At 38.0% G+C, this 27,524-nt stretch overlaps 2 protein-coding genes across 2 annotated transcripts in view; both read right to left on the bottom strand.

Moving 5' to 3' along the window:
- Positions 1 to 683: 683 nt before the first annotated feature.
- Positions 684 to 4,801, bottom strand: mylz3 (myosin, light polypeptide 3, skeletal muscle). Its single transcript, XM_042513197.2, has 6 exons — positions 4,656 to 4,801; positions 4,149 to 4,176; positions 2,567 to 2,710; positions 1,479 to 1,649; positions 1,292 to 1,369; positions 684 to 1,204 (listed from the first exon to the last, which is right to left on the bottom strand). The coding sequence occupies exons 1-6, from the start codon at positions 4,656 to 4,658 to the stop codon at positions 1,176 to 1,178; spliced, it is 453 nt and encodes a 150-aa protein (XP_042369131.2). The 5' UTR covers positions 4,659 to 4,801; the 3' UTR covers positions 684 to 1,175.
- Positions 4,802 to 8,494: 3,693 nt separating this feature from the next.
- lancl1 (LanC antibiotic synthetase component C-like 1 (bacterial)) overlaps positions 8,495 to 27,524 on the bottom strand; it is a 57,127-nt gene continuing 38,097 nt past the window's right edge. Inside the window, exons 3-12 of the mRNA XM_042513367.2 lie at positions 18,325 to 18,433; positions 17,857 to 17,981; positions 17,657 to 17,774; positions 16,656 to 16,866; positions 15,961 to 16,108; positions 15,347 to 15,493; positions 13,895 to 14,074; positions 13,181 to 13,357; positions 11,462 to 11,534; positions 8,495 to 9,174 (exon numbers count right to left, since the gene is read on the bottom strand). Of these exons, the coding sequence (XP_042369301.1) occupies positions 9,098 to 9,174; positions 11,462 to 11,534; positions 13,181 to 13,357; positions 13,895 to 14,074; positions 15,347 to 15,493; positions 15,961 to 16,108; positions 16,656 to 16,866; positions 17,657 to 17,774; positions 17,857 to 17,943 (1,218 nt within the window). The 5' untranslated portion in view covers positions 17,944 to 17,981; positions 18,325 to 18,433 and the 3' untranslated portion in view covers positions 8,495 to 9,097. The remainder of the gene's footprint in view (positions 9,175 to 11,461; positions 11,535 to 13,180; positions 13,358 to 13,894; positions 14,075 to 15,346; positions 15,494 to 15,960; positions 16,109 to 16,655; positions 16,867 to 17,656; positions 17,775 to 17,856; positions 17,982 to 18,324; positions 18,434 to 27,524) is intronic.

The raw sequence follows: 27,524 nt of genomic DNA, 5'->3' as shown, positions 1-27,524 counted from the left end.
CTCCTCGGAACTACAAAAGTAGGTTTAACCTTTACTGAAGAACAGTTAAATAAGTCATAATGTCAATGACCCTGTGGCACTAAAGTTTAAAATACACACTCCCTCCCCGTCTATCTATCTGTCTGTCTCTGTCTATCTATCTATCTGTCTATCTGTCAATCTATCTATCTATCTATCTATCTATCTATCTATCTATCTTCAGTTCAGTTAATTCAATTCAGTACAAAAAACATATAACAGGATATGATGACAAAAATAAATAACATGAAATATGATATAATACATGTAAAATAAATGTCATCACAATATATTATCTTGATTCTATTGACAACAAAAATATGTTTGCTGATATCAGAAAACAACACGATTTTGAATCAACACGTCTTAAAGATGATGATATGTATATTTATCTATCTTTGTTGTTCACAATTTAAAGGAACAGCTTAACTTGTTGACATTGCGTGTTTTTAATGGGTTTTTTTACTTAAATTTTACACTGAGATAGAGTTCATTAAAGGAATTTGATTTTAGCAGCTCATTTTTGAGGGAACAAATGCTATTTTGTCTTTTGAAAGTCAAATTTTTTTATCATTATCTCTGACATCTACAATAAACTGTTTGCTTTGTATTAAAGCATCCCTACAGCTGTATGTGGGCAATAAAAGATCAAGAATCAACTCAGATGGGATGTACGTTGGAAAAGTTTATTCTGAAATGAACAGAGTGACAATAAATAAAACTTTTCAGGGAAGGCTTTTGGCGGTCTTTCCACCACCAATCTCCAGCACCTTTGGCATTGCTGGGCCAGTGATGGCGTGACTGAATGAGGTGGCGGTGGGAAGGGAGGGATCTACCCTCACTTGATGAGCGGTCATCCCTTCTCCCCCGTTCCTCACCCCATGCGGCGAGTGGAGACACGCCCCGGTTGGAGTTGAGGCCAAGTGATGGGAGGTCTACAATGAAGAGGTGATGGTGGTGATGTCCCGAGAGAGGAGGGTTGGAGACGAAATGGAAAGAAAAACAAAATAAACAACAAGATGGGTTCGCTTCAACATCCCTTGTACATAGTCCTTGTCTTTCCTTGGTTGGTCTTTGGTACAGTGTAGATGTCCTGAACACTGTTGGGCTGTCTGTAGGTGAACTACAGTTTCTTCAGCACTCCTACTGCTGGCCTCTTACACAGACATGATGTGCTTGACGAAAGCTGGAGAAAGAAACCCACAAACAAGGTTAAAACCTTATTTATCAAAAAGTAAAAAAAAGAAAGGCATTAAAGGAAATTTAAGCTTACCCTCATAGTGCACACTGCCGTTCTCGTCCTCCTGACCAGCCATAAGGGCATCAATCTCGGGCTCAGTCATCTTCTCTCCTGTAGACGCATGAGGATCCATGTCAGACTCTCCATTTCACACACATGCTCACACACCGTGCCTGCTAAGCAAACTATATTTGTGCGCTTCTATATTTGGGGAGCTCACCCAGGGTGGACAGCACGATACGCAGCTCAGCGCCCATGACTGTGCCGTTGCCCTCCTTGTCGAAGACGCGCAGACCCTCAACGTAGTCGTCATAGGTACCCTTTGGAAGGGCATCAACCTCCTTCAGCATGGGAAGGAAAGCGTCGAAGTTGAGCCTCTTGTTGGCCATGTCTGGTGGAAAATGTCACACGAAACGCACTATAAACCACCACAGACCTCTCCGCTGTGCTCACTAACATGACAAACGCTATCTTGAGCTACTGTAACGCTATGTTTTAGCATTTACCTTTATCTCATAATTATTTGTCTTTAAGCTTTGTATACGATTGTCTGTATGGAAGCCAATAAGAGACAAAAGTATTTTGATATTAAAAGCCACTAAATAGGTTATTGTGAAATCTAAACACCTCTGAATTTAAAGCACTGAAATATTTCACTTTAAAATAACATTAATCTAAATGTATTTGTTCTGATTACACCTCTTTGGAAATAAAATATGAAATTTCTTATTTTTTTCCTCAATGCTCACTAATTCAGATCTGAAAATTCAAGTTTCAGAATTTAAAAAAAAAGATTCAAAGCACTAAAATTTGGTTAGTCAAATTCAGAAAATTTAAGTCAGTTTTTTTTTATTCTGAAACTTAAATATAAAACATATATTTAGAAAAAAGACGTTTCTTAATTTGCAGTTTTAAATGCTGAATTTGAATATATTTTTCATCAGTGTCCACAAATTCAGATCCAAAAATTCTACATTAATAATTTAAAAAAACAGATTCATGTTGCTAAAATCTAATTGGTCAAATCTAATGCATAAATGATTTGATTAAGTAAAAAATCAGTTAAATCCACTTTTTAATTACAAGGATGTGAATACAGAACTTTCAGATATATGGTTTTTCAAAGGAAAATATTTCAAACCTGTGAATTTAATGGTATTTAAAGGGGAACTTTGCCAATTTTCAAAATGCATAGACTATATTTAAATAAATTTCAATACTGCGTATAGAAGTTATTAAAATCAAAATACTCTTGTCTCTTGTTTGCTTCCTATATCTGCATTTTGCATGCATGCAATGGGATCTCACCATCAGCGGTGGGGTTGCCCAGAATCTTTGTAACGTCCTTGTTGGTGGGGTTCTGGCCCAGAGCGCGCATGATATCGGCCACCTGGTTGAAGGCCACCTGGTTGTCACCAACTCTGTCAAAGAGGCCAAAAGCCTCCTTGAAGTCTGTTCAGGAAGAGAGAGGAGAGAACTTTGAGTTAAAAAACGGACAAAAAGGTCATAAGGACAAAAATATTTGATGTCCTCAGTTGTAACACTCACAAAACTTAAGTGAACTACAAACTATGTCATAGTAGCGCAGAAAGAAAGACCTAAATTGCAAATTTGTAAAGGCTATTGGACATGAAAAGAATCCTTATCTTGCTCTCATTAAGTTGAATTTGATTTGTCTGGTATGTCTGTAATGTTTTTTTTGTGCCCGTCACATCCATCGCCTTTGGGTTTTCTATTCTTCAGAGTTCTCAGTCGGCTATGGCTGCTATGTGATGCCACACTGCTGGGAGGATCAAAGACAGCAGAAGCCGCATACTTCCGTCATTGTCCGTGGATAATTGGAAACGACAGCTGTATCCAAGCAGCGAAGGGGAAGGTACCGAACAAAGATTCTACGAATCCTACCAGGAAGCCAACTCAAAGTGACCTTTTTGACAGATTAATGGTCTGAACAGCAGCAGGAGGAACAGCTGTACCTTCTACCCCCTCCACCCCCTCCACTCCCGCCCTCTCTGACCCCCCTCTCCATTCCTGCCTCCGCTTGCATTTGAGTGGCATTTAGGGCGACATCAGGAGCAAACTGATACACCCTGACAGACGAACTCAAGCCATATAGAGGCATGGCCGCATGTCCTGCTCGAGTTAAACATAAGAATGCTGACTGCGTTGTAATCAACACCTTGTCATGCATGTCGTGCATGCGTTTCACCGTAGTATAAATGTACAAAGATGTGCAGAAGCAGCGCTTTTTTCTTTTTGGGTGCAAAGCAAATTGAAAGTCTATATGAAGCAATTAAATTGACAGGAAGTACTTTTGCCTCCAACTCTAAGATGCTGAATTTGGAAATTTTGTGTGAATACAAGAACGACAGATCTGTACAAAAAAAAAGTTCCATACACAATATTGGTGCCTTCCACCAAAGAGAGGGTAATGTTTATAGAGGGCACATCTTTCAGCAGTGAACAAAAGGGTTAGTGGAGGGCGCTCAGAGATCACGGTTTGAATTCCTCGTGTAACAGGACGCCATCAAGCTTGCATCTTAAACCTTGACCCTTGGATTAACGCTTCGGCAGCGTGAGAGCCACAAGACAAGGCTAGGTCGGCTTAGAATAGACATATCTCGAATTCTCCTCGACAACTGGACAAGTCCATGGAATGGCATGTCCTATGACAGTCTTTGTGAAATTTATTCATCCCTACTTCCTCCTTTTAGGAGTTAATTTGGACTAAAGGTTTAAGGGGCAAGAGGCTACTCCGCATTGATTTAGTGTGACAATAAATATTCAATGCTATGGAAAGTTTGGGGGCATAATGTCCGGATCCTCACAACATTTTTTTTTTAAAATGTCAAACTATTTGTGAGTGAATCTTGCCATTTTTGTCACTTACCCTCAATCTGGTCCGCTGAGAACTCGGTCTGTCACGTGAAAATACACAAGAACGCACATATAAACAAACAAATACGCAGATTTACGCACACACACAGGGAGAACACAGAAAAATGAATGAGTATAAAAGTTGCACACACAAAATCCAGATTTTATTGCTGCAAACTGCCCAAAACTACACTAAACATATGTGATTGATGATGTTACTATAGGTTCTTAAATTTAACTCTGATAGAAATGTGGATGTATTTTAAGGTGGTGGTTCCAGGCCACTTCCAACTTTGAACTTGTATCACAATTTACAATAGACAAGCTTTTAAGAGCAAAAAAGTGCCAGTCTTGATTTCTCCTTCCTATCACGATTTCATTGATGCCAATTAAGTCCAGATTTTGAGCTTATTTTCAAGAGATGGTATCCAAACCCATGCCACAAATAATTATCCCTTGTAGAAAAAAAGTATCTCCATCTGCCCAACCAGAGGGTCCAAAAACACAACCATGTACACACCATTTTGGAGAGGAGGAGCTGGAGGAGCGGAAAGAAAGGAGAGGTGAAGAAAGCTGAAGTCCCAAGACAGAGTGGTCCTGAGCCATGGTCAAAGCCCCCTCTTATTTATCCCGGGAACGCGACGTCACGTATGCTAATGAGGTGGATCAGATGACACGTTGGAACATCTTTAACTTTCTTAGGGCAAACGGAAAGAAGAGCCATGCGCCGCGCGCAGTGGGAGTAGGCCTTTAGAAGGGGACAGGGGTATTTTTAGAAGGCCAAAGAAGTGTGTCAAGACTTCATGTCCTGTGTCTTAAGATTTCAAACTGATTAATTTCTATAAAGACAAAATGCTTACACTGACTTAACATTTAAAGTTTGCTTCTTTTTTCTCAACTGGAAGAGATATGCAGTTGAACAGTGTCAGAGAGAATGCAGAAAACTCGGTGGCCCACTTCAGACGGGCTCCAGCAGAGAGCTCCTTTACAATGTGGTATTTTTAAACAGTCGGAGTGCTCCTCCTCTTATGGTGAAATATCAGCAGGGCAAAACCATCTGAAAAGTCGATTCCAAGCAGACAGGTGTTAAAAAACGTCAACTTTGAGTGGCAGTTTATTTAAGACCTTTTTATATGTTTATAATGCTACTGTATGAGGTAAATGGACATTACCTTTCATCAAAAAAAAAATCACAGAATCAATGCACCTCATCAACTACAACCTATTAGTAAGAGATACATCCCAAAGTTAATGTTTTTAATAGTTAAATTGAGCACAATAATGCAACTGAGAGAAACTGAGGTTATAAAGTGATAATGATAGGTTAAGTTAGCCAGAAGTAAAGACTTAATAGCATAATCTTTGCAGGTTAAATGAACCAAGCACGGAGCTGCTTCACAGAGCTCTCCATGGTGCTGATGACAATATCAAAAGGAATCTGTTATAATGCAGTGAATGCATAAAAATTAACTTTGCAAAATAAAACTATGCAAAATCAAGAAAATGCAAAAAAATGAAGAAAATTTTTATACTTACTTTGATGTGACTGAGTAGAAATGATGGTTCCTGTCAGATTTTTGTTGAGAGCGCTGTAGATCCTCCGGTGTTTATCACTCTGTTTACTCTCACAGAGCGTTCATTCTTCAAAATATATACAGCAGCTTGACAATGACTCAACTCAAGTTCCGACTTACTTCCGTTGCACGCTGTCTATAGGCATTAACACGTTCAAATAACACGGTTTAAGACCTTTTAAATATGACTTTTAATAAAATTCAAGACCAAACTTGAACAGTGAGGTAAAATGATATTGCTGATAATCTCTGTGCTTGCCGCTCTGCACAGAAAAAAAATAAACTAACAATGCTGACTCTATGCATGACCTAAATGCATAGAGGGGGTGAAATTAGGGCCACTGTGCACATACAGGTGTCAAAGTCAAAGTCTATTCCCCTTACAAATAGTGAGTCCCTCCTGTTAAAATGATGTTTCTTGTAGGGCAGACACCAGAAATTCTTGTGATCACATGACTAAAAAACAAGACTCATTTGATCTGACTTTGAGAAAATGTTATGCTTTTTTAAGGTCTTTTACTGGTAAATGTGTATTTAAGATTTTATTTTATTTTGCGCTAAAAATCTTTTTTGTTGTCCCTCAATGAGCTTCCTTTAAATTTGGGGGTTGGCAGGGGCAGCACAAACCGCACCCCAACCATCTCCCGATTTTTTGTTTTTATAATTATGTTTTTGACAGTCAGGACAAGGACACTGGAGAGCATTAGAGTAAACAAAAATGATACGGCAAGCCATCCAGTGACAAGCACAAACAGGAATAGACATTTGCAAATCTGCATATATACTCTGACTGTTATTCATTACCATTGTTTTTTAGTTATGTTGTTTATTTGTGTTATTCTTTTTCTGTAAATATGAAACATAATAATCATATTAATCACTGTATTATATTTTATTTTTATTAACGGGGGGAATTAACGTGAAAGTTTCCCAAGGGTGTGAAATGTTTGTGGTCTAGCACTGCTTCAATGTTTCTTACGAATGGAAAAAATATGATGTTTTTGTATCTGTATTAGCTTTGTTGTCAAAAATATGGGACTTCTTCATGTCATATTTTCCAACTATTTGCTAAAAATGCAAAACATTTATGATAAAACATTTAATCTGTGTACACATTGATGCTGACCCACAGATTTTCACTGCATTAGAGGTTAAATTACACTGTATGAGATTCAGTCTGTACCAAAAATATCTAGCTCTGCAGTTCCAAAACAAGCTTCTGATGGCCACTGCATATGATACTCACTATGATAATGTTTTGGGCTTTTTTTTTCTAATAACCTCATAAAAAATAGATACTAGTGAATGACTGTTGCCACAGTATTACTCACATAATTTCTGACTTGCTGCACATTTTTTGCACAATGTCTGTATATGATTTTATGCAGCGTTCAAAAGTCTTTTGCTGCTAACTAAAAAATGTAAAATTGTAAGAATGTAGTTTTGAAGTAACACTTTCTTCTTGCAAAGTTTGTTCAAATGACACAGCTGAGAGGAAGAGAAAATACGCTCAGAGGTAACGTGCACAGGATTAGATAACGCACTCATATTGTGTGTGTGTGTGTGTGTGTGTGTGTGCGTGTGTGCGTGTGCTGCCAGACTGCACGGATGAGAACGGTTATATCCTACAGCTACAGAACTGACGGAAAAGAGTTGGAGGCCGTTTGTGAGACTGAGTGAACTGCAGAGAAAGACACCACTCCCCTGGACAGATGAGCTCTATTTTTACTCCCATTCCTGCTGGAGGTGTTTGGTTTCTCCTACGCTGGCTGCGGAGGTGGGGGTGGAGAAAATGAACGCTCCTCAAGACTTACTAGTACAGTAACTACCCTTTAGGCCTCTAAAACTCCTGCTGACGTCAGGTCATGGAGGGGCACGGGCAGGGGGCTTAAAAAAGAGCGGTGGCATTGTGTCGTCGCTTGGTTTTCAGGAGTGTTACGTGAGCCTTATTTGGAATAGAGCAGAGCAGTTGAGCCAAGTTAAGTCAGAGGATTTTAGACACTTGCCACTGTGACACGGCTTCTTTTGAGAGCTTTAAACTGACAGTTTACAAACACAGAGATATCACGTCTCCTGAATTTCTGTCACCTCAGAGTTTAAAAGGCAATTCCTTCAAGTGAAAGAAAATCACGCCACAGACATTTCTATTCCGTCTTGTAAGCAGGATTATATCTCTACTGAATATAAAAAACTAAAATTTGATTAACATAAAATTTGACTGTCAAATAATCTAATAATCTGGTCAAGTGACCGAGGTGAACAATTGCAACATTAATTCACAAGGTACAGACTCTCTGCTGTCCCCTTGTGGCTTTTCTATGGAAGCAAATATGAGACACAAGTATTTTAATTTTAACAGCCACTGAATACTTAATACTAAAGTATGTTTTGAAATATTTTACTCTGAAATTCATGAATGTTTTTTTTATGTTAAAAAAAGTTTTTTTTTTTAAATTCTCATAATTTTAATTTTTATATCTTTAATAATGGAAAAACTATTTTCAAATTCAGCTTTTAAAATTGAAAATCAAGAAATTTCATATTTAAATTTCAAAGAGTTGAATTTATAAAAAAAATACAAATACTTATGGACATGATACACGATTTTCAGAGTAAAATGTTTAAATGCTATGAATTACTTAAATAAAAATTTAAATATATAGTATTCTGTGGCTATTAAAATTTGAATACTTATGTCTCTTATTTGCTTCAATACATTTCCCTGCTGCTGTACACTCACAAAGAGAAGCAGGAGCTACTGGAATTCATCACAAAGCGACAGCTGTACAAAGACACATGGTTTATTGCTCAGACAGTGCAAAGGACAGGCAACAGTTTACACTCCGGGGTTAATCCCTTAACACATGGCACAGCTTGTACTGTATTATATTTAGTGCATTGTTCCCAGATTTGCCGTTGGCTCTGAGAAAGAAAACAGAATAGCGAACTAAAAGCATCCATTTCCCTAGTTTTTACATATCAATCTCAGAGAATAATAGAATAAGCAGTTGTTAAGTCTTTCCAAAATATCATTTAGTTTTGCCACAATTTTATGTTTTGACAGCCAGAGACTGAAACCTTCAAAGACGTCACAATCTGAGCAACAGCCATGCAAGAATTTAATTAATACACCAAAATCAAAAAGCGACTCAAGCTTTCAGCTCTGACATGTCTTTGAGACAATTATGTAGTTGCAATGTATCAGCTGTATCCCTGTTAATGACATGTAAAGTTCCCAGAAGAGAAGAGCAGGAAAAACGTGGCGTGGTGTCGTGTTGCTTTGAATGTGTTGTGTTTCCATGCGTGAGTGTGTGACAGAGAGCAGAGGCATCCTCCTTGTTATATCTTCCCAAAGTGTTGGTGGTGAGGACTACCTGTGGAGAAACTTCTACACCTCAAAGGCTGGGAACCTCGCTCTCATTGGCTCCAGAAGGTCGGCCAGGAAGTAGATGGTGCCGGCCATGCCTGTGAACAGCAATTGAAGCAGTGAGTTTATAGCTACAGTGGTGAACAATAGGACAAAGACACAATATTATACAGTAAAATAGCCACACAAAAAATATTATACCATTTTATAGCCTGTAGCTCCAGAGAAAGCAGGTATTAGCAGTGTATTATTTTTCATTTAAAGGTGTATTTACAAGAGTTTTTGGCTTCTTGTTTTAAAATTAAAGCCCTCAAGCTCCCAATGTGTATGGTGCAAGTGCATTAAGGACATATCCAACTCCAATTTTTCTAGTTAAGCGGCACATAATCTGGGTTCAAAGTAAGGCACAGGGGGCAGAGGGGTTGGATTTAGTCTGTTTATTAATTGTAGGCGTGTTAAGGTTGTAACATTAATTCAACCAATCAGACTGTCATCTACCGTTAAAAACCATGTGCACCGCCTGCACCTGGTGTACTGCTATTTACATGGTGGATTTGCACATTTGAACAGAAAGCAGTCTACTGCTGAGAGTAACACCTGCGCCACACTGCCTGTGTGAGCAGTATGCTGGCTCCCTCGCTGAGCTGCTGCAGCTTGCATGCTTGTGATGTTCACACAGACCAGTGTTGCTGCTGTGACGCTACCTGCTGCAGTAATCACTGTATTTCCACAAGCCATTACTCCACTCATTTATGAAAGTCATGCAAGCCACTGTATTGTCAACAGCATGACAGCATGACAACAATATTTCATAATAAAAAGCTCTTTGTTAACAAATGAAGGGATTCTGTCCACAGAAAGGTTGTCAGAGGGCTATAGATACAATGAAACTTTAATGAAAGGTGGTATAATGTCAAAATGATTATCAAAAGACCATTTTCACTGTCTAATTTTGATAAAACCGTGCACAGGACACAAAAAACATGGATGTAACTTCTATTCTCTAGATGTTCTGCAGCTGTGCTGCAGGCTGTGTGGCCCGGCCTTCATACAGTAAGTAATGTCATCTGTGTGTGTCTCTGTATGTGTAATGAGCAGAATATACACACGCTGTGAACCTGCCTATGTCGACGCATCTTCCTACTTCCAGACCAGGTTTTAACTGGTCAATGGAACAATTGCTTTCTGTTGCCTCAAAATAAAAATTTGCCAACAATGCGCCTGACCTCATCTTATTTTTAACACCTACACACCCAAGGGCACACAGTTGGGCACAAGGAGATTTGCATTTGACACAATGCGGCTGCTGGCCATGAAAGTGACAACTGCATTAGTAAGAAATAAGCATGGATAATTGCACTGCCCTGTGCACCACTTTTTTGTCAGGTGTAAGATAGAGCTCTACCTTTTGACCTGGTCTTGTTTTTTATGTTTTACAAATAATGGAGTATTTTAAAAATACAAACTTACTCCACATTTAAGAATCTTGTTTTTGAAATATTTTTTAAGCCCTGTCAAATACCAACCACAAAAAAACTAAAAAACAAATAAAATACATACTTCAAATAAAAGGAACAGACATACTGCCAGGCTCTGATAAAAGTTTTGCAGAGGCTCCATATTTGAAGTTATGAAGTCAAGGAAATGTCATTGTGTACTTTAGAATATCAGGTTGGCTTTGAGTAAAAATAATAGCACAAAAAAGCTCACATCTAGAATTTTCTTACCTGTAGTTTGATGCTAAGTTCCAGATTTATACATTTATTTAGGTATTTATTACTTTTCATCTGATATTCAGTGATCCAGATTTATGTAAGTATAAATTATTTTGACTCACATGTTCACTTCAATAGTTATTCAGTCTCTAATAAAGTTGCAATTCCCAATGCTTTCACTGTGTGTGTGTGTGTGTGTGTGTGTGTGTGTGTGTGTGTGTGTGAGAGAGAGAGAGAGAGAGAGAGAGAGAGAGAGAGATATTGGCCAATTACCCGGCTAAATACTTTTTCCTGCTACAAACTGTTGTTATTATAATGACCCTATCAAAATCTATTGTTAGTCGACCTCTAGTCTGTAGTTTGGGGTTTTTTCAAATATGCACATAAATACAGAAAACTATGAACAATGTCAACGTGTTTTATATTTAACAACACTCATTGCCATTAAGTCAAACCATTAGCTGTGACAGCAACAAAATCTGTACATAATCAGCAAAATTTCTCTTTTTTTGCAGGGCTGTTTCCTGTGCATACTTAAATGGTGCATAACTTAATTTTCAAATGGTCTAATCATATTTAATAAGCTCTTTTCTATAATCATGTTTTGGTAACTAACCAAGTAAAATAACAGAATATTTTTGGCAAGTGGGACATTGTCATCACAAATTACCTTCAAAAAGTGAGTAGGGAGTGTCTGGTGTTCTGCATCCATGTTTGCCGTAGTTCATGCACCAGTCAGCAAACTGCAGAGACAGAGAGAGACAGTGTCATAAAAACATTCCCATCCCATCACAACAGTGAACATTAGCCGATGCGTCTCAGGAGAATAGAGAGCAATGTCAACAACTGCTAAAAATTGTGCTCCTCTCGGTGAAATCCCAGCATCTGTCGAGGTATCACATTATGACCACAATGTCACTCTGTTGCGCTGGGAGCGTGTAACAGAGCTTAGAGAAGACATCTGAAGAGTCTATTTCCATCCTCTATGAATAGATTCATATTAATGATGGTACACGTGGGACTTGTGCCACCTGGAGTGCATCCAAGGAGAGCTCGCCGCCAGCCCCGCTCAGGCCGCTTTGACGCAGACTCGCACCGACAGCCACCAACCTATTGTCAATAAACATAAAAGGCCCTGCCTCTCACATGTCCCCTGTTTCTGGAATAATTTTCGATTGTAAGGCTGGCGAGGGGCCAACTGTGCTATGATTGGTTGCCCTTTGAGCTAAGTTTAATTTGACTTTCAGATCTTGCATCAAAGTCAGAGAGGAGACAAGGAAAGATGCAAAATAAAGCCTAAAAACAAAAACACAAAATTACTTCTATCTGTTATGGCATTATACTCCTAGAAACACAGGGGGTCAGAGGGTGGTTCAGAAGAGTAATGAATTTACTTCAGGGGAAAAAAAGATGTTTTTTTCTGAATTAAAGATAAAACAATCAAGAAAAAAGTCAGAAAAAGGGCAAATTTTTGTAATGAAAACTTTTTTCAGAATTCTGTGATAATAATCATAATAATTTGTAAAAAATATATATACTGTATATTGTGATCATCATTTAACCATAAAAACTAAAAAAAAAAAAAAATCTCTTTTTCAAGAGTGTCCTGGCCAAAACAGGCAGCAGATGTTACATATCAACTTTTATATTATTATTAAACTCACAGAGAGGCATTTAAAAATCTGGGCCAGTAGGGGAATTTTAATCTTTTTTTTTCACTTTTTATTTTCTTTATCTTTATCCTAAATAAATCCTAATAAAATCAAGATATTATTCAACATTTAAGACAGATTTTTGGACAAATATTTTTCTTTTTTAAATGTAGATTTTAAATTATTTGTGCTGTTACATCTAAAAATATAAAAATACAGTGCTCCTTAAATTCTCAGGCAACAATCTTTTTCTTATTCAAGTATTGCATGTTACGTATAAAATAGTAGTATATATGTGTTCCTATAAAGAAGTAGGCACTTAGGAAATGTGGCTATTAGAGTTAGTTAAGTTAACAGGTAAGTACAAGTATAAGTTAAAGGACAATATTAGGTCAGTGGTAGGTTTAAAGATTTGTAACATCAGAAATATGGACTTACACAGGAAGACTTCAACTCATTTTGACAAAAATACATTAAAAGATGAATAAATTAAATCAGATAAAATGTTTGAGGCAATCGTGAACTTACCAATACAAATGTGAGACTATTTAATGACATTTTAGGCCCTATATTTATCAAATTGCCAGTTGGGACATTTTAAGACTTTTAAAGGACCTACAAATGCCCTGTCCTTTCGTGGTACTAACACAAGAAGTGATTGTGATCATTCAAACAGCTGCTGCACTGTGTCAATGATGTAAACTGAGTACATAATACAGTCTCTTGTGTGCTCTCACCATGCAGGCTCTGTAAAGGTGCTTGGGGTCCTGTGTTTGCCGGTAGAGGGCCAGGAAGGTGTACGCGTTCCCCGCCGCACCGTGACACAGCCCATAGCCCTTCTTCAGCAAACCGTAGTGCCACACCACCTCTCCACACTGCAGGGCGTCCTCCAGGTACTGGGGTACTCCGAAGGCCTAGGACGAGGGACAAAGACGAGGAGAAAAAGAGACATTTAAATGCAGGAATTTATGGTTTCATATACTGTAATGGCAATGACAATGGCAGAATGTGTCCGTTCTGTTTTCTAGTAAATTGTGGTGTCCACAATTTTTAAAATTAAAAACTTTTTTCTTGATAATGTGCTTTTCCTTATAAGAATGTCCATGCAGAAATATGACAAAAAGAAACATCTGTTGTCAGTAAAACCAAAGCATTTTCTGCACTACTATTATTTTGAAATAAGAAATGGAAAAAAAAGTCTTCACTAAATTCATATAAATCACTTGACATGACAAGCAGCACTATATACATACAAAGTCCACACTGAATTAGCTGAAACTAAAATAAAAACTGACAAAACTTCACCACAGGATGGCACTGTAGCTCTGTAAATGAACTCCCCTCTTATTCTCAAAACACTGCTACTCATTGAATGATATTTTGTAACTATATATAAATGTATCACCTTTTCCTAAAAGTCTTCAGTATTCATTTCTGTCCTCAGTGTTTACCTTGTACGCCTGCAGGAGCATGTAGACGACACCCGGGGAGCCGTGGCACCAGTGCACCAGCAGGTCCCGATCATCCCCGATGCAGGGAGGGTAGTTTCCTGTGGGGAACTTGAGACGGCAGACGTGGTCGACGCTGGGCTTCACCAGGCTGTGGATGTTCTCCACACTGACAAAGCCGGGCTGTGAGCGAGACATCGGAACATGTTTACAGAGGATGAAAGGTGAAAGGAACAGGTGGCAACTTTTGTCTACAACAGCTTGAGTTAGTGTTGCAACAGATTAATGGAGCTATTCCACAAACTTGCAGGCTTGCCTTGACTCGCTTTGACTCAGCGCTTCAGTCCAGCGCGGCAGGAATTTGTGTCTCCACAACAACAGGTCTACCAGCTTGACGGTGTTTCTTTAACTGATGACGGCTTGTCTTGAGTGATGACGTTTAAAAGCAGCAGGCTGATCCACAGCACAAGTCCTGTTTTTTTTGCCCAAAGCATTTTTCTATCACCCAGCATGGCATTGAGCATATGTAAACGTTTCTCAATGCGCCTTTATCTGTGTGTTATGTACTGAGGCTGGCCAACAACATCTACACTAGTGAAATGTAAGAAAATAAAGTATTTTTTTCCCGCAATTTATCAAATACAAAAATTCGAACAGACATCTGTAAAACATGATATTTGTTCAATACAATACATGAAAACATCACTGCTTTATATAGCCTGCTGAAAAAAGCAGAAGTAAAATAATAATACATTAGGAAGTAAAATAATAAAAATAAATAAGTTAAAAAAGGGTAGGCCATTTTAGAAAAGTGTCTTGGAAAGTTTACAATTAAAAAAAAAAAAACACAGTTACATTTATGTAAAAAATATTCGCCAGCAGAATAAAAATGTGTTTCCAAGATATTCATTCTCTCAGCATTAGTGGTCATGTTACTTCAGTAAACAAATGTTACTGGAACCACAAAGAATGCAGACAAACATTTATTATCCAGGGACTCAAAATGACTATATATAACAACTTGTCCAAATTTGATCAATACTTTATTTTTTTTTCAGTTACGCAGTTTTTAGAATTTGTTGTTTGTCTGTTTGTACTCATCTGTCATGTCACCCAATGTATTAAGATCTGCCCTGTCTTACCTTTTCTCATCTGTCTTTTCCTTCTTCCCTAAATTAAAAAAAAATAAATAAATTTGTTTATTAATTTAAAAAAAAGGTACAACCTGCACCTCATTTTGAGCCAGGAAACCCTGATAATATACCCACCAAGTTATGGGTGGCTTTATTTGTTAATAGCAAGTGCATAAGTGTATGTATTTTTACATTTATATCTGGTGATACAGTCTTTCTGTCACATGTGTTACATCTCAGGGAGATATTAAGCAGAATTAAGCTCTATTCAAGATTTCTACATGAACGAAACAGTCTGTTTGTACACAGAGAGCTGTTTTACCTGCATGAGGAAGTAGTAGATGCCAGCCAGGCCGTGGGCGGCACCGACGTACTGCTCCTGATACCACTCGTACATCAGAGGGCTGTGGTTCTGGACCCTGAACTTCCTGCTGAGGTTGTTACCTGACATCAGCACGGCCTCACTGATCTGAAGGGGGAAACAACACATCCCGCCTCACAAACACACGTAATCTGTACAATTGAAAGAAATCAATGGAGACAAATTAGAGCGATTGAACATCAATATGTGCAAGAGTGAGCAAATAAGCACCCAATGGTAAATCAAGATTGCTGAGGGCAGCAACCTAGAAGTTAGAGAAGCTGGATTCGAACCTGAAAGTCTCTAATATTCTTACTTCAGTTTGGGTCACATTCAGGTTGATTTTTAATCACCACTTCCTACATTTTTCTCATTTCTTGAGTCATTTCCAACTCTTTTATCCAATTAGGTTCAACTTCCTCTCTGTTTTTACTCTATAAGATCTCTGTCCACTGTCCAAGAAGTCACAGATGACCAATCCGCCTGTCCTGGGTAAAAAAGTCCCCCTGTATCACCTCACATTATGCTGCTTGGAAGTGCAGTTTATATCACACAGTGCTCTGTCTGTGACCCACCTGCTGGATATACTGCAGCGGGATCTTGTCCTGCCCGAGCTGCTGGTTGATGAAGACGAGGGAGTACAGGTAACCCATCCGGCCATAAAGCAGCTCATCAGGCAGCCCGCCATCACCTTTCACCACACGCTGGTAATACTGCAGCAGTCTGGGAGAGAAGCACAGGGAAAACGCAATTCATGAATCTGGATGACATATGACTACTGCTAGAGATGCACCGATTGATTGGCTGGTAACCGGAATTGGACGACTTTAAGCTGTGACCTGTGATTGACTGGTCATAGCTGGTCCTCTGCCGATCAAAATTACATGCATGCTTTGCACCGTGGTTCATGTCACACGCACAGCTGCACAGACAGTCCCAGACTATTGTGATTACGGTTAAAACCAGGTTCTCATTCCCAGGTCATTAAATACAGTCGCTCTGTCACGGCCCCTTGTTTGTGACTTTATTTCTAAAAAGCGACAAGCAACAAATTTAGCGATTTATTCAGAGCATCAGAGAAAAAGTTGTAATAAATTCCCATGCATGCTCAGAGTAATCACAGTAATCAATCTCCCAAAAAAGTGGAATCTGTGCATCCTTAACTATTGGCCGAATTAAGTATCCACACCAACCTATCACCACTTTGGCTGGTAGTCTTACAATAACACATTTATTGAACAGATACTTCAGAAACAATTTCTGGACTGACCTGTTGATGCATTCATCAGTCTCCTGCGCCCTCTGCAGGCGATGGAAGACCACAGCAGCTATGGCCAGGGGCCCTGCGTCCCCACACAGAAAGGTGACGTCACGACGTCGGGTCAAACACTTTAGACTGCGGCTAACATAGTCCAGAGCTTTCTGAAGCAAGGAGGGGTCCTTGAACACGTTGTGGAGGTGCAGGTAAAGCAGAGCGATGCCTGTGGACAGACACGTGTGTTATCATTACAGAACACATTTTAATAGAGGAAGATAAATAATGATTACAACTATTAGTTGCTGCCCTTATTAAAATAACTTGTACCTTATAACTCTTATTTTATATATTCTATTACATTATAGGATAACAGAAGAAATTGAGGGCTAAAGGAATCATTAATCAATCTGACCACGTCCTTTCTCATGAGCTCTCTTTAATGCCGCTGTCATGCCCCTTTAAGGAAAACAAACAGATATTCAGATTCTTCTATTCTTTCTGCCATCACTTTTAAAAGCTGCTGACAGCAGAAATCGATGGTTACATGGTAAACCATTGTTCTGTACGGCACTTTATGACTTGGGTGTTTGACCCATAAGTAGCGACCTGTGTGTTGCTGCTGGGGTTCAGGTTGTCCATCTGTTGATCTGTCGCCACTGACATGGTGGTGTTTTAAATGCTGCTGATTGTGTTTGCCCTCTTTTACGTGACTGGTAGACTGTAAAACTGAATTGCCCTTCTGGGATAAATAAAGTTTTCTAAATCTAAATTATATTGCTTATGATGCAAAGGCAGCAACCTTTTTCTCTTTTAAAAAACCATCTACTATAATGCATATTGAAGCCTTAAAAACACAAAACTATTTTCAAAAGTACATACCAAAAAAATATATCAGACAAAAAAGGGTTAAGGGTGCAGCCATGCTTCTTGACATTGCATACAGTCACATGCAATTCAACGCAACCAAACCAAATGATGTAATTTATATAACTGGTGTGTAATGGTGTCATCACCTGCCCAGCCGGTGTAACTGGTGCAGTCGCTTTGGTCAGCAGACTTCAGCCCATTTTCCATGACAGCTAAAAGCTCGCTGGCCTTGCTGCTCAGCCGCTGTGCAAACTCTGACGTGAGCTGACGGTGCAGAGGATTTTAAATTAACAGGAGCACTGCATATGAACCTACTGCGCACACATACACACTCTTCATACATTACCTTTCCCTGGAAGTCAAACAGCCCCTGTGTGGACGCAGGGTTCCCATCATAGTCATGGTACGGATTCCTCAAGGCTCTCGTATCCATTTCCACAGCTTCTTTATCACTGCTGCACTGCTAAATATCTGCCAGGAAAAACAGCCTCATTAGAGATGATGCAATATATGGCGCAGGAGACAAAGGAGCAATAAATAGCGCTAAAGATAGTGAGTTATCGATGTTTTAACAAAATACAAAGCCACATAACGCAGTCTTCTGTATTGCAGGGACACACACCCACACCATACGCACTAAATAATAACAGCTTAGCTCGCCATTAGCTTAGCAACACCGCTGAAGCTAACGGCTAACATTTGCGCGTGCAAATAGTGCCGTGATAGCGTAACATAACCCATTATACACTCAAAATCTATCATTTCTGTTCAAATCAAAGAGTTAAGATAAAACGTTTCGATTAAAAACAAGTACCTTTGTTGGTGCAGCTCTGTTGATGTTATTAAATCGTCTTCGTCTTCAGATTATACTGCGGCTTAATTAAGGCGCGACTGCCACCTGCTGCTGCGGAGTTGTAGTACTACTACAAATAAAAAACACAAAAAACACAAAGTAGGCTTAAGACAAAAGATGTAAAATAAATACATGAATAAAAATAAATACATAAATAAATAAATTACCTATCCTACTGTCATACCTATATTTAGTACACTTAAAGTACAATGCATACATTTTTAGCCTCTGTATTTCATATATTTTTATTTCTTTCACAGCATACCTTTTTCTTTCTTTTTTTTCCCCAATTTTTATATTTATATGTATATGTTGTGTTATACATAGTAGCATAATTCTACATTTTTTTCTTGAATTCTTCTTATTTTTAATTCAGATTTGTTATATTTCAAAAAATATTATTATTATTATTATTATTATTATTATTATTATTATTATCATCATCATTATTATTATTATTATTATAGCCTACAGTGTAAGAGTAAATATAATGTTGCAATTTCTTCCTAGGAATAAATAAAGTGCTCTTAATTCTGAAAAAAAGGAGAAAAGAATATGAATAAGAATAAGAATAGAATAACAATAACAATAATCAACAATCCCCAGACAACAAAGGAGTAAAAGCAAATTACTCAGAATCGATACTAAAGTGAGAAATTTAAATAAGAGATGGATAACAGAAAACAAAAACAAGAACCCCCAAAAAGTCCACATCCCCTGTGCACCAGGTCCACATAATGGACCTTTCTGGAGGTTTTAGGTGTATTACATTCCTTCATCATATTGTTTATCAGGAGTTTGGTCAGTTGTTGACATGTGCAGCCTATTACGCTATTATACATTGTCATTTAAGATTCTCATCTATGGTGACTTAAAAATTCCTTCCCTATTAAAACAGAAAATTCTATCTGCCGATGAAAAAAAGCCTTAAAAAAGCAAGTAAGTGGACATGTTTGGTCAGACAACAATTTGTAATTTCAAGACTGAATTTGATGTCTTCAAGTTATTATTTTCTGACAATATTCTTTTCTTTTTGGGGAAATAAACTGACTGAAACTGAAATGATCTGACTACTAGATCGCTGGAAACTTTAACTAACAGTACATCATGTTGTTTTGGTTCTATTTTATATATTCTGAATTCAAAACTATATTTGCAAAGTAACTACCATGTCAGAGCCTGTAAATGTAACAAAAAAATGTATTTATTTTGAGGAAAAGCAGAAAGGCCTTCTTGCATTTCCGAGATAGATTATACTGAGACACAGTATAATGTCACCATCTTACATATAAATGAAATAATAACACAGTCAGAGACCGATATGGGAAATATCACTTGGTCAAAGGTTGAGCTACAGTGACCCGATTTAACAAATAACAAACTAAATCCCTGCTGCAAAAGAAATCATATCAAGTGGTGTTCTATGGCCTTATGTATTTCTATTTAGGGACTGCTTGAAATGGAGGTGTTAAATGCAAACAGATCAGAGCTCGACCTGCAATAATAGGTGACTTCAGTTCACAATGTTCCCCTCTGAGCCCTGAACGACTCGGTTCCACAGGTGTCTAATCTTAGACATTAGCCCATAAACATGAATGTTTCCAAAGGTTGCATAATCAATCAGGAATTTCATGGCTGTGGTCACTGTGCACACACTGTATAAACTGCAGAAGCACACATGTTCAAATATCTGTGTGGTCTGTTTATGTTGGACAAACTAAAAGAGCTGTAATGACTCATGTCTAAATACAAAACATGGATTACACTGTTGCTCGACATTACACACAGGCCATCAATGGCTCTGCAGCATCATTAAAGTGCTGGGGAACAGAAAATATTTCACCCCCTCCAAGAGGTGGTGGCATCATTAACTCTCTGCTCTGCAGAGAGGCATGTTGGATTAATGCTCTTAACACAGCTGAGCCTTTTGGCCTAAATAAAGACCTGGATTTGTCATGTTTGTCTCTAATTGATGGATGCATACAGAAGCATTATAGACACATACATTTTTTTTAACAGTCACTGAAATCTTAATACTGAAATTTAAACAAATCACTAAGTTCATAGAACTGAATGTTTTACTTTAAATACATTTTCACTGTTGAATTGAATTTATTTGTTGAATTTGTGGACATTAATATTCAAATTCAGCTTTTATAACTGCAAGTCGAGCAGTTCCAGTGTTTCTTCTCTGTTGCATTTTCCTCAGTGTTCACTGATTCAGAACCAAAAATTCAAGATCCAGAATTAAAAAAAAAAAAAAAGAGACTATAAAGAGTCTCTTATTTTCTTCCGCAGATGCAGTATACCTGCGTTTTTTGGACCTCTCTCTTTGCAACATTACAATGATTTCTCTTGCATGGGGTGCAGCACCTGGCTACCAACTGCTAATGACTTCCAAACAAACAAGCAAGCCTAAATTCACAATCCCAGGCAGCAACACAGTTGCGGGCACCATGGAAACATCATGTGCCACCAATCTGACCCTCTGCGAAGCCCAAACAACATGTCATTCCTGTGGATGGTGATGATAATTACTGCAGTCACAGAGAACGCGGGGCTGATATTGATTGGCACACTGCTGAGTCTCACTGCTGGTGTTCCACATTCTCATTTATTGCCGAGATGGAAGCTGCACGAGCCCTGTAATCTCCCCTTTGAATGTTCAGCCCTATGAAACAGCACAATGGAGAGAAAGACCGCATTGTTGTGGCAGCAAGACGTTGCACGTTCAAAAGAGAAAGTGCAACGGGATACGTCCTCTGAAGGGCTGTGATTACTGTTCTCGCTTTGTTAATATAACTCAATGGCTTCCACTTCTTCCCATGTTTCATCCTGATTCTCTGTGGCTTTAGATGGCTTTCTGCTCCAGACTTTGTAAAAATCATCAAAACAGAGTCCTAATTAAACTATGCTATGGACCGAATATATTATTCCCACTTCAGTGAGTTCCCAAAAGAGTCCATGCCTGATTTTTTTCTTTCCGACAATTCTTTGTTACTCAAGGAATAAAAGCTTGAAAAACAAGATTAATCATTTAAGTTTTACAAAAATGTTTTTCAACATAATGCTTTTGCTTACCCTAAGTTTTCCCAACCTTGAAATTTTGATTAAATGCAAGTCCTTTGCTCACAAATCTTGATGACTTGTGTAACCTTGTGTCTGAAAATTGCAAATGTAGCTGACAATTAGATTGACCAAAGACTTGCAACAGTCATCACTGTCACTCTCTTGTTTACCTCTCTGCTTTTTTTTTGCTCCATTATTTCCCCTCAGTCAGAAGAACTTGGCCGCCTGTCATTTCCATATCAATTGACCGCACTGCAGGTGAAGGCCAGTCATGCGGCACAAAGTATAGAGCCTTTGCTCGTACACCTCGGGACTGTTTTACCTTGCCTTGAGGGACGGGGAATGGAAATGAGTCTCGGAAATGCAACAAGACTCAGAAGGAGACCTTCGGGGTTGATTAGAACTCCTCGTTGAAAGACACGTTATTGACCTGAATCTCCCTCCCACTGCGCCACTGGGAAAAGCAGCTTCATGAGGAAAAAAATATTAATTAGAGGAAGTATTGATCATCATTTCTTCTGAACAAAGGACAACATCTCAGCTCAGACTACATCTTGCACACAGACTGCTGTCAAATCAAATATTTTTACTTTATTTTTTGTCTCTTATTGTCAACAAATAAAGTCCAATGAACAAACTGATACCACTGACAACTATCATCTGTGTAAAACCAAAGCCAGCTTATTTTTCTGCTCAAGGCCACAGCGGTGAATAGGATAACAAGTCTGACGACAGTGTTTTAGCAGGTAACAATCGTGGTCAAATGCTGGCAGTGATGCTCCTGATGTGGTTGAAGAAAAATGGAAGCGGTGAAAAGTCGTGATTGTCATTTCTGGTCAGGTGCACAAGAGTTCAATTTGAGACAACACTACACTGTTGAACTTAATGCACTAGGCAAGTGAGTACAAGCTCATGCTCACAATGGCAACGGTTAATTTTGAGTCAGTCTCACTTTCCTGCCACTAAATACTCACTAGGTTACCAAATTTGCATCAATCCACAACTGTCCAAATCCAATCCAAAACAGTCCCCAACAAATGCACAAAGTAGTGTTTGTGAAAAAGTACAGTGCCCAACTGTTAAGAAATGCAGGGGTGTGTCAAATGCAACACAATATTTGTCACCAATGTGTTTTAGAAAAGGAGTGATACATTGTTGTATTTTGTCTTTTTGTAAGATTAGTTGATGAGAAAAAATATAGGATGATGCCACCATACTATAAAACCACAATGTGAATAGTATTCATTACACAATATCTCTAACAGATATCTGTATCTGAATACAAAAATCTTTAGGCAACAATGACCTGAACACAATTTGACAATCTGACAAACCAAACTTTGGATCATTTCTGACTCCTTTGGCTCACAGACCACCTCCCTCTCCCTCCTCTCTGTCAGCATCCCCTGCTGTCTTCCTCCCTTCCCTCCTTGATATTCACGTGGACAGCCAGCCTCCTGCAAGAGTGTGTGAACGCTGCCAGAGGAGAGTCTCAGCAGACTCCGAGCTGTGATGCACAAAGCCGACCACTTGACCCCCAGTCATAGCCTGCAGCATATTTTACTACTCCCTCTGCAGCGAAAACTCAAAAATCCTCAGAGTCAGAAAGGCATGCTTCCGGGTCTCTGCTGTCCAAGACAGTGTTTGGAGGTTGTTGGGGAATCAAAAGGATTCTCTCCAGCTGTGAATGTTCACAGCCCATCTCAATATTTAGAACATGTGCATTTGCCCCCTGCCAATAAAAATATAAAAGTAGCACCAGGCTTTTATTTTCACAAAATGAAACACATTTCTAACATAGCGTAATGCAAAAAAAAGGCACAAATTGGTGCATAAAGATTAACCAGAATGTATAAAAGCAAATAAGAGAGAATTCTGGATTTCAATTTGGTCAAATTTTTGCAACCAACACACACACACACACACACACACACACACACACACACACACACATATATATATATATATAGATAGATAGATAGATAGATTTTGAAATTGCAAATCAAAAATAAATAGATTGATAGATACATGAAATTAATAAAATAAAAAATACAAAAAATGACTTGAATTTTTGAAGTCATATTTTTTATTTCTAAGAGGTGAATTCAGAATAAATAAATGTTTTTTTTAACATAAAATATTACAATGCTATTAACTCAGTCTTGTCTAAATTTCAATATTGAGTATTCATTGCCTGTTAAAACTAAAATGTCTCTTATTTGCTTCTACAAGAATGAAGAGAATCAAGTGTTTGATATTTACAATTTCCGGGGGAGAAAACCCCTAAATACCTGTTTCATATGTATGTCCCCATGTTGACACAAAACCTATGCTCAGGTGTGCAGACCTGCTTTGGGGTATGGCTAAAGCTGGAGTTGGTGATGTACCTGGCTTTTTAAGAGCCAGTTTGGTCATATCAGAGAATATTCCTGCTACAAAATGTATCGTTTTGTCACTATTACTACTATTACTAATATTTGCTGTGCTTGGTCCTTTCAGAGAGCTTGCTTTATTTCTGCGGACGTATGGCCTGTAAATTAACCTCAGCTTGACCATACGCTTGGATACAGCTCCCACAGAGGTGCTGACACAGCAACTGTGAGCATTTCCTTTCGCCACCTTCAATTTGCACCCTTAACAGTTATTTAGAGATGCCAAAAAACACAATAAATGCCTCAATTTGAGAAGTGTGAGAAAAAGGGGGCTAATAAAAAAGCGTGTCCCCTTCCCCTCCTTCCCTCCCGAGTGGACATTATCCATTTTGGTTGGCCTGACAGCTGAGATAAAGAACATTCTGGTCGCTGACATGCTGCCACAGCCCCATCTGTGGCAGCGCTAAAAATACACGCAGTCTGGTGTCGCCATACCAGTCAACTGTCTGGGAGAGGGAGGGAGGGAGTGGAGAAAGAGAGGTGACAGACACATAGACAGATACAACCTGAAGCATTTGAGACTCAGCAGACGGAGAAGGGGAAAAGACTGAAACAAGGGGGAGAGAGATAGAGAGGATGAGTGAAAGTAATAGAGAAGGAATAGATAAGGGAGCACATAACAGGAGGGAGAGGGGAGGGTGCTGCCCTCACTGTGATATTGTTGTCATGGGAAAGAGACATGAGCTGTGTGTATATATATATATATATATATATATATATATATATATATATATAATGTTAAAGGGGCGGTGTTTGAGGTAATTGACCTTTGAACCCTGAGCAAATTGGTGCAATTTCTTTCAAAAACACGGGAAAAAAAGGCAACGAGTAACTTGGTAATAAATGTTCCATAAATAATAAGACATTAGTGGATTCAGAGAATAATTTTAAAAACACTAGGGAAAGATATCTTTGGGGAAAAAACAGAAAAAAGCTAGGGCAAACTATATTGATAATTATTGCATTTACATATTTATTTATTTATAACAAAATTAATATACATTTTTTAGCACTTTTTTGAAGGTCATTTCTTTGGTCCATTCTATTTACTTTTAACTAATTTCTTGCATATTCTGGGGTCATTTATTCTTTCATTGCTTATTGATATTTTCCCATGTTTTTGAAAGAAAGCAAGCCAATTTGCTTAGGTTTCAAAGGGTTAAACAGACTGCACTGTAAGGATGACAGTTCATCGTATCACATCTTGCAAATACAGGGCTATAGTTTGATAACTCCACATACATGAAAATGTTTTCCGGTATCAGTCATTTTGGGATAAAACACATGACATTTTTGTCCTGTAATGTGTACTTTTACTAGTTTTTTGTCACATCTAGACCTTTGAAAAGTCTCCACACTATTGAAACTGCTGCACAACAACTTGTCATATCCCAGTCAGAAAAATTACACCACTGGAATCAGCCAGTCTCAGTTCTTCGACAGATATATATATACTGATGCAACATCATATATTCTCATTGCTGTATTATTCTTCTATAGAGATGTAGATGGTGATTATATGGGAAATATACTATACTAATAAACGAGGAAATAAGGCAGTCCCTCTAGGATGTTGTGATATTGCATTTGCAACAATCAAAGCAAATTCAACCAATCCCTGTGACTTCGAAACAACCTTGCAATGTTGTTCAACTTCGCCACAACTTTTCTACAATCATAGTTTCTCGTGAGTTTCACCAATTGTATTCACCAATTGTAGTAGTACCAAACACAATGTCTCCAAACTACTTTCTGGTTGTGAAGATACAGACTTATGTGAATCAATGTCTCACATTTACCAACAAAAAAGTCTCCTAGAGGTGCAAAGTTTTGGATGAGCAAAAATAAACAGTCAACAATAAAACACTTTTCTTTCACAAAAGACACTTGAAGAATTACTGAAATCCATGGACAACTGAGAAGATAAATCAAAGGGGCTACTGCGTTACGGATTTATCACACTTACTGAAAGAAGTTACATCAAATGCTTGTGATAGATTATTAATAAACAAAATACAAAAAATAGCAACTATTTTTGCAATTTTTGTACTTGCTCCTGGAATTTTGTTCCACGACTTAAAATGCACTGCAACTTTTTTTATTTATTTATTTTTTAATTTTTTTTTATAAAAGCTGCCATGAATTCAAGCATTTAAGGCAGACTAGTGGAAATAAAATGTTCGAAATAAAGGCGTTTATTTCAGTTCCAGCTCTTGTTCTGGAAATGCATGCAAAATGTGCATAATTAATTGGATAATTCTACATTTGCATATTTAACCACAACATTTAGGAAAACTTAAAAAAAATAATCTTCCTGATTTAAGTAATCAACTAAGTTTCATGGTGATATATCTTAATTATAACTTAGTTTTAACAGCAGGATTTATTCTTTTATCATTCGTAGTCTGATTTACAGAACAATTTGTTCTTAAAAATATGGGGAATAATATTTTTTTTTTCATGGCTGTTGACAATGTTTTCTGTTTTATGGCTGAATAAAAAGAGATATCCATAATTCTTATTGTATGGAACAAAAATTTTGGGCCTGACCTTATCCTGTGTTCAGACTTATGTGCTTTAATGGTTTGCAGATTAGTAAATATTTAATTAGATTAAATGCATTTTTACCATAATTAAACATACAATTTCATAAAACTGGAAATACAAAAAACAACTGTAAATTTTTTTTTTTACGCTTTTCACCTGTAGAGTATTTGGGCAATTTTTTGAAGAAAAGGAAATTCTCTAGAAGTTCAGTCTTCATGGAAATGGTTGTTATGTCAAGGTCAAAATATATTTTGGAAAGTGGGGATGAAGGCCATCAGGAATGCTTGAAAGCTTCGTAAAATTTCCAGTAAGCTGACCTTGTGTTCAGAAAAATCTTTTTTTCAAACTACTGTTTTAAAGCTCAGTAATTAACTCCCAAGTGCCATAAGTGGTATATTCTGCAAAGTACTGAAAAAGTGGTTTATTCATTACATCGCATCACATCTTGCAAATACAGGCCTATAGTTTGATACCTCAACATACATGGAAATGTGTTGTTTTTGAGGAAGATGAATCTTTGCTATGAAAAGGCCAGATTTGTAAATATTGAAAATGTTCACTACAGCTGCAAATGTTGGCAACTTTAATATCAAAACTAAACATCATTATCAGCTCGAACACAACCATGAACGTTATCATCAAAAACACAGTTTTACTCAAAGTGAAATGGATGCAGACAAAGAAAACTGATTACAAGCAACACACACATACACTTTCTTCCCTCAGTCCTCCCACAGCAATTGCTCTCTCCCCCGAAATTGAGTTATGAAAATTTGATCAGGGTCTTAATCTAAAAAGCGCTTGTCTCTTCTTGCACTTTAACAGCAGTCTGCGTGACGGGGAATGAGGTAATCAGGGAGGCATTTATTGTGTGGACAAAAGGAGCTGTGGCAGAATGGTGTTGTTTTCCCTGTCAACATGCTCATCATGGCTCTCCCCGTGCTGCACTCGAGTTTTCCTGCCCACGCGCACTAAGTAAAGGTGGGCTGTCTTCACTTGATCGTAGCTAATGGTTGTGACCACACAGTTTTGTAAATTGCATGTAATGATGATAATGAAATGGTCAATGCAATTCCAGCTGCCATTTCAAAAGTTTACTGCAATTCTACTAAA

This window comes from Plectropomus leopardus, chromosome 24, assembly GCF_026936395.1.
Source record: "Plectropomus leopardus strain MGB_pleo_1.0 chromosome 24, ASM2693639v1, whole genome shotgun sequence".
Classification (NCBI taxonomy): Eukaryota; Metazoa; Chordata; class Actinopteri; order Perciformes; family Serranidae; genus Plectropomus; species Plectropomus leopardus.
Note: the sequence above shows the minus strand (reverse complement) of the source record. Positions and strands in the feature narration are given on the sequence as shown.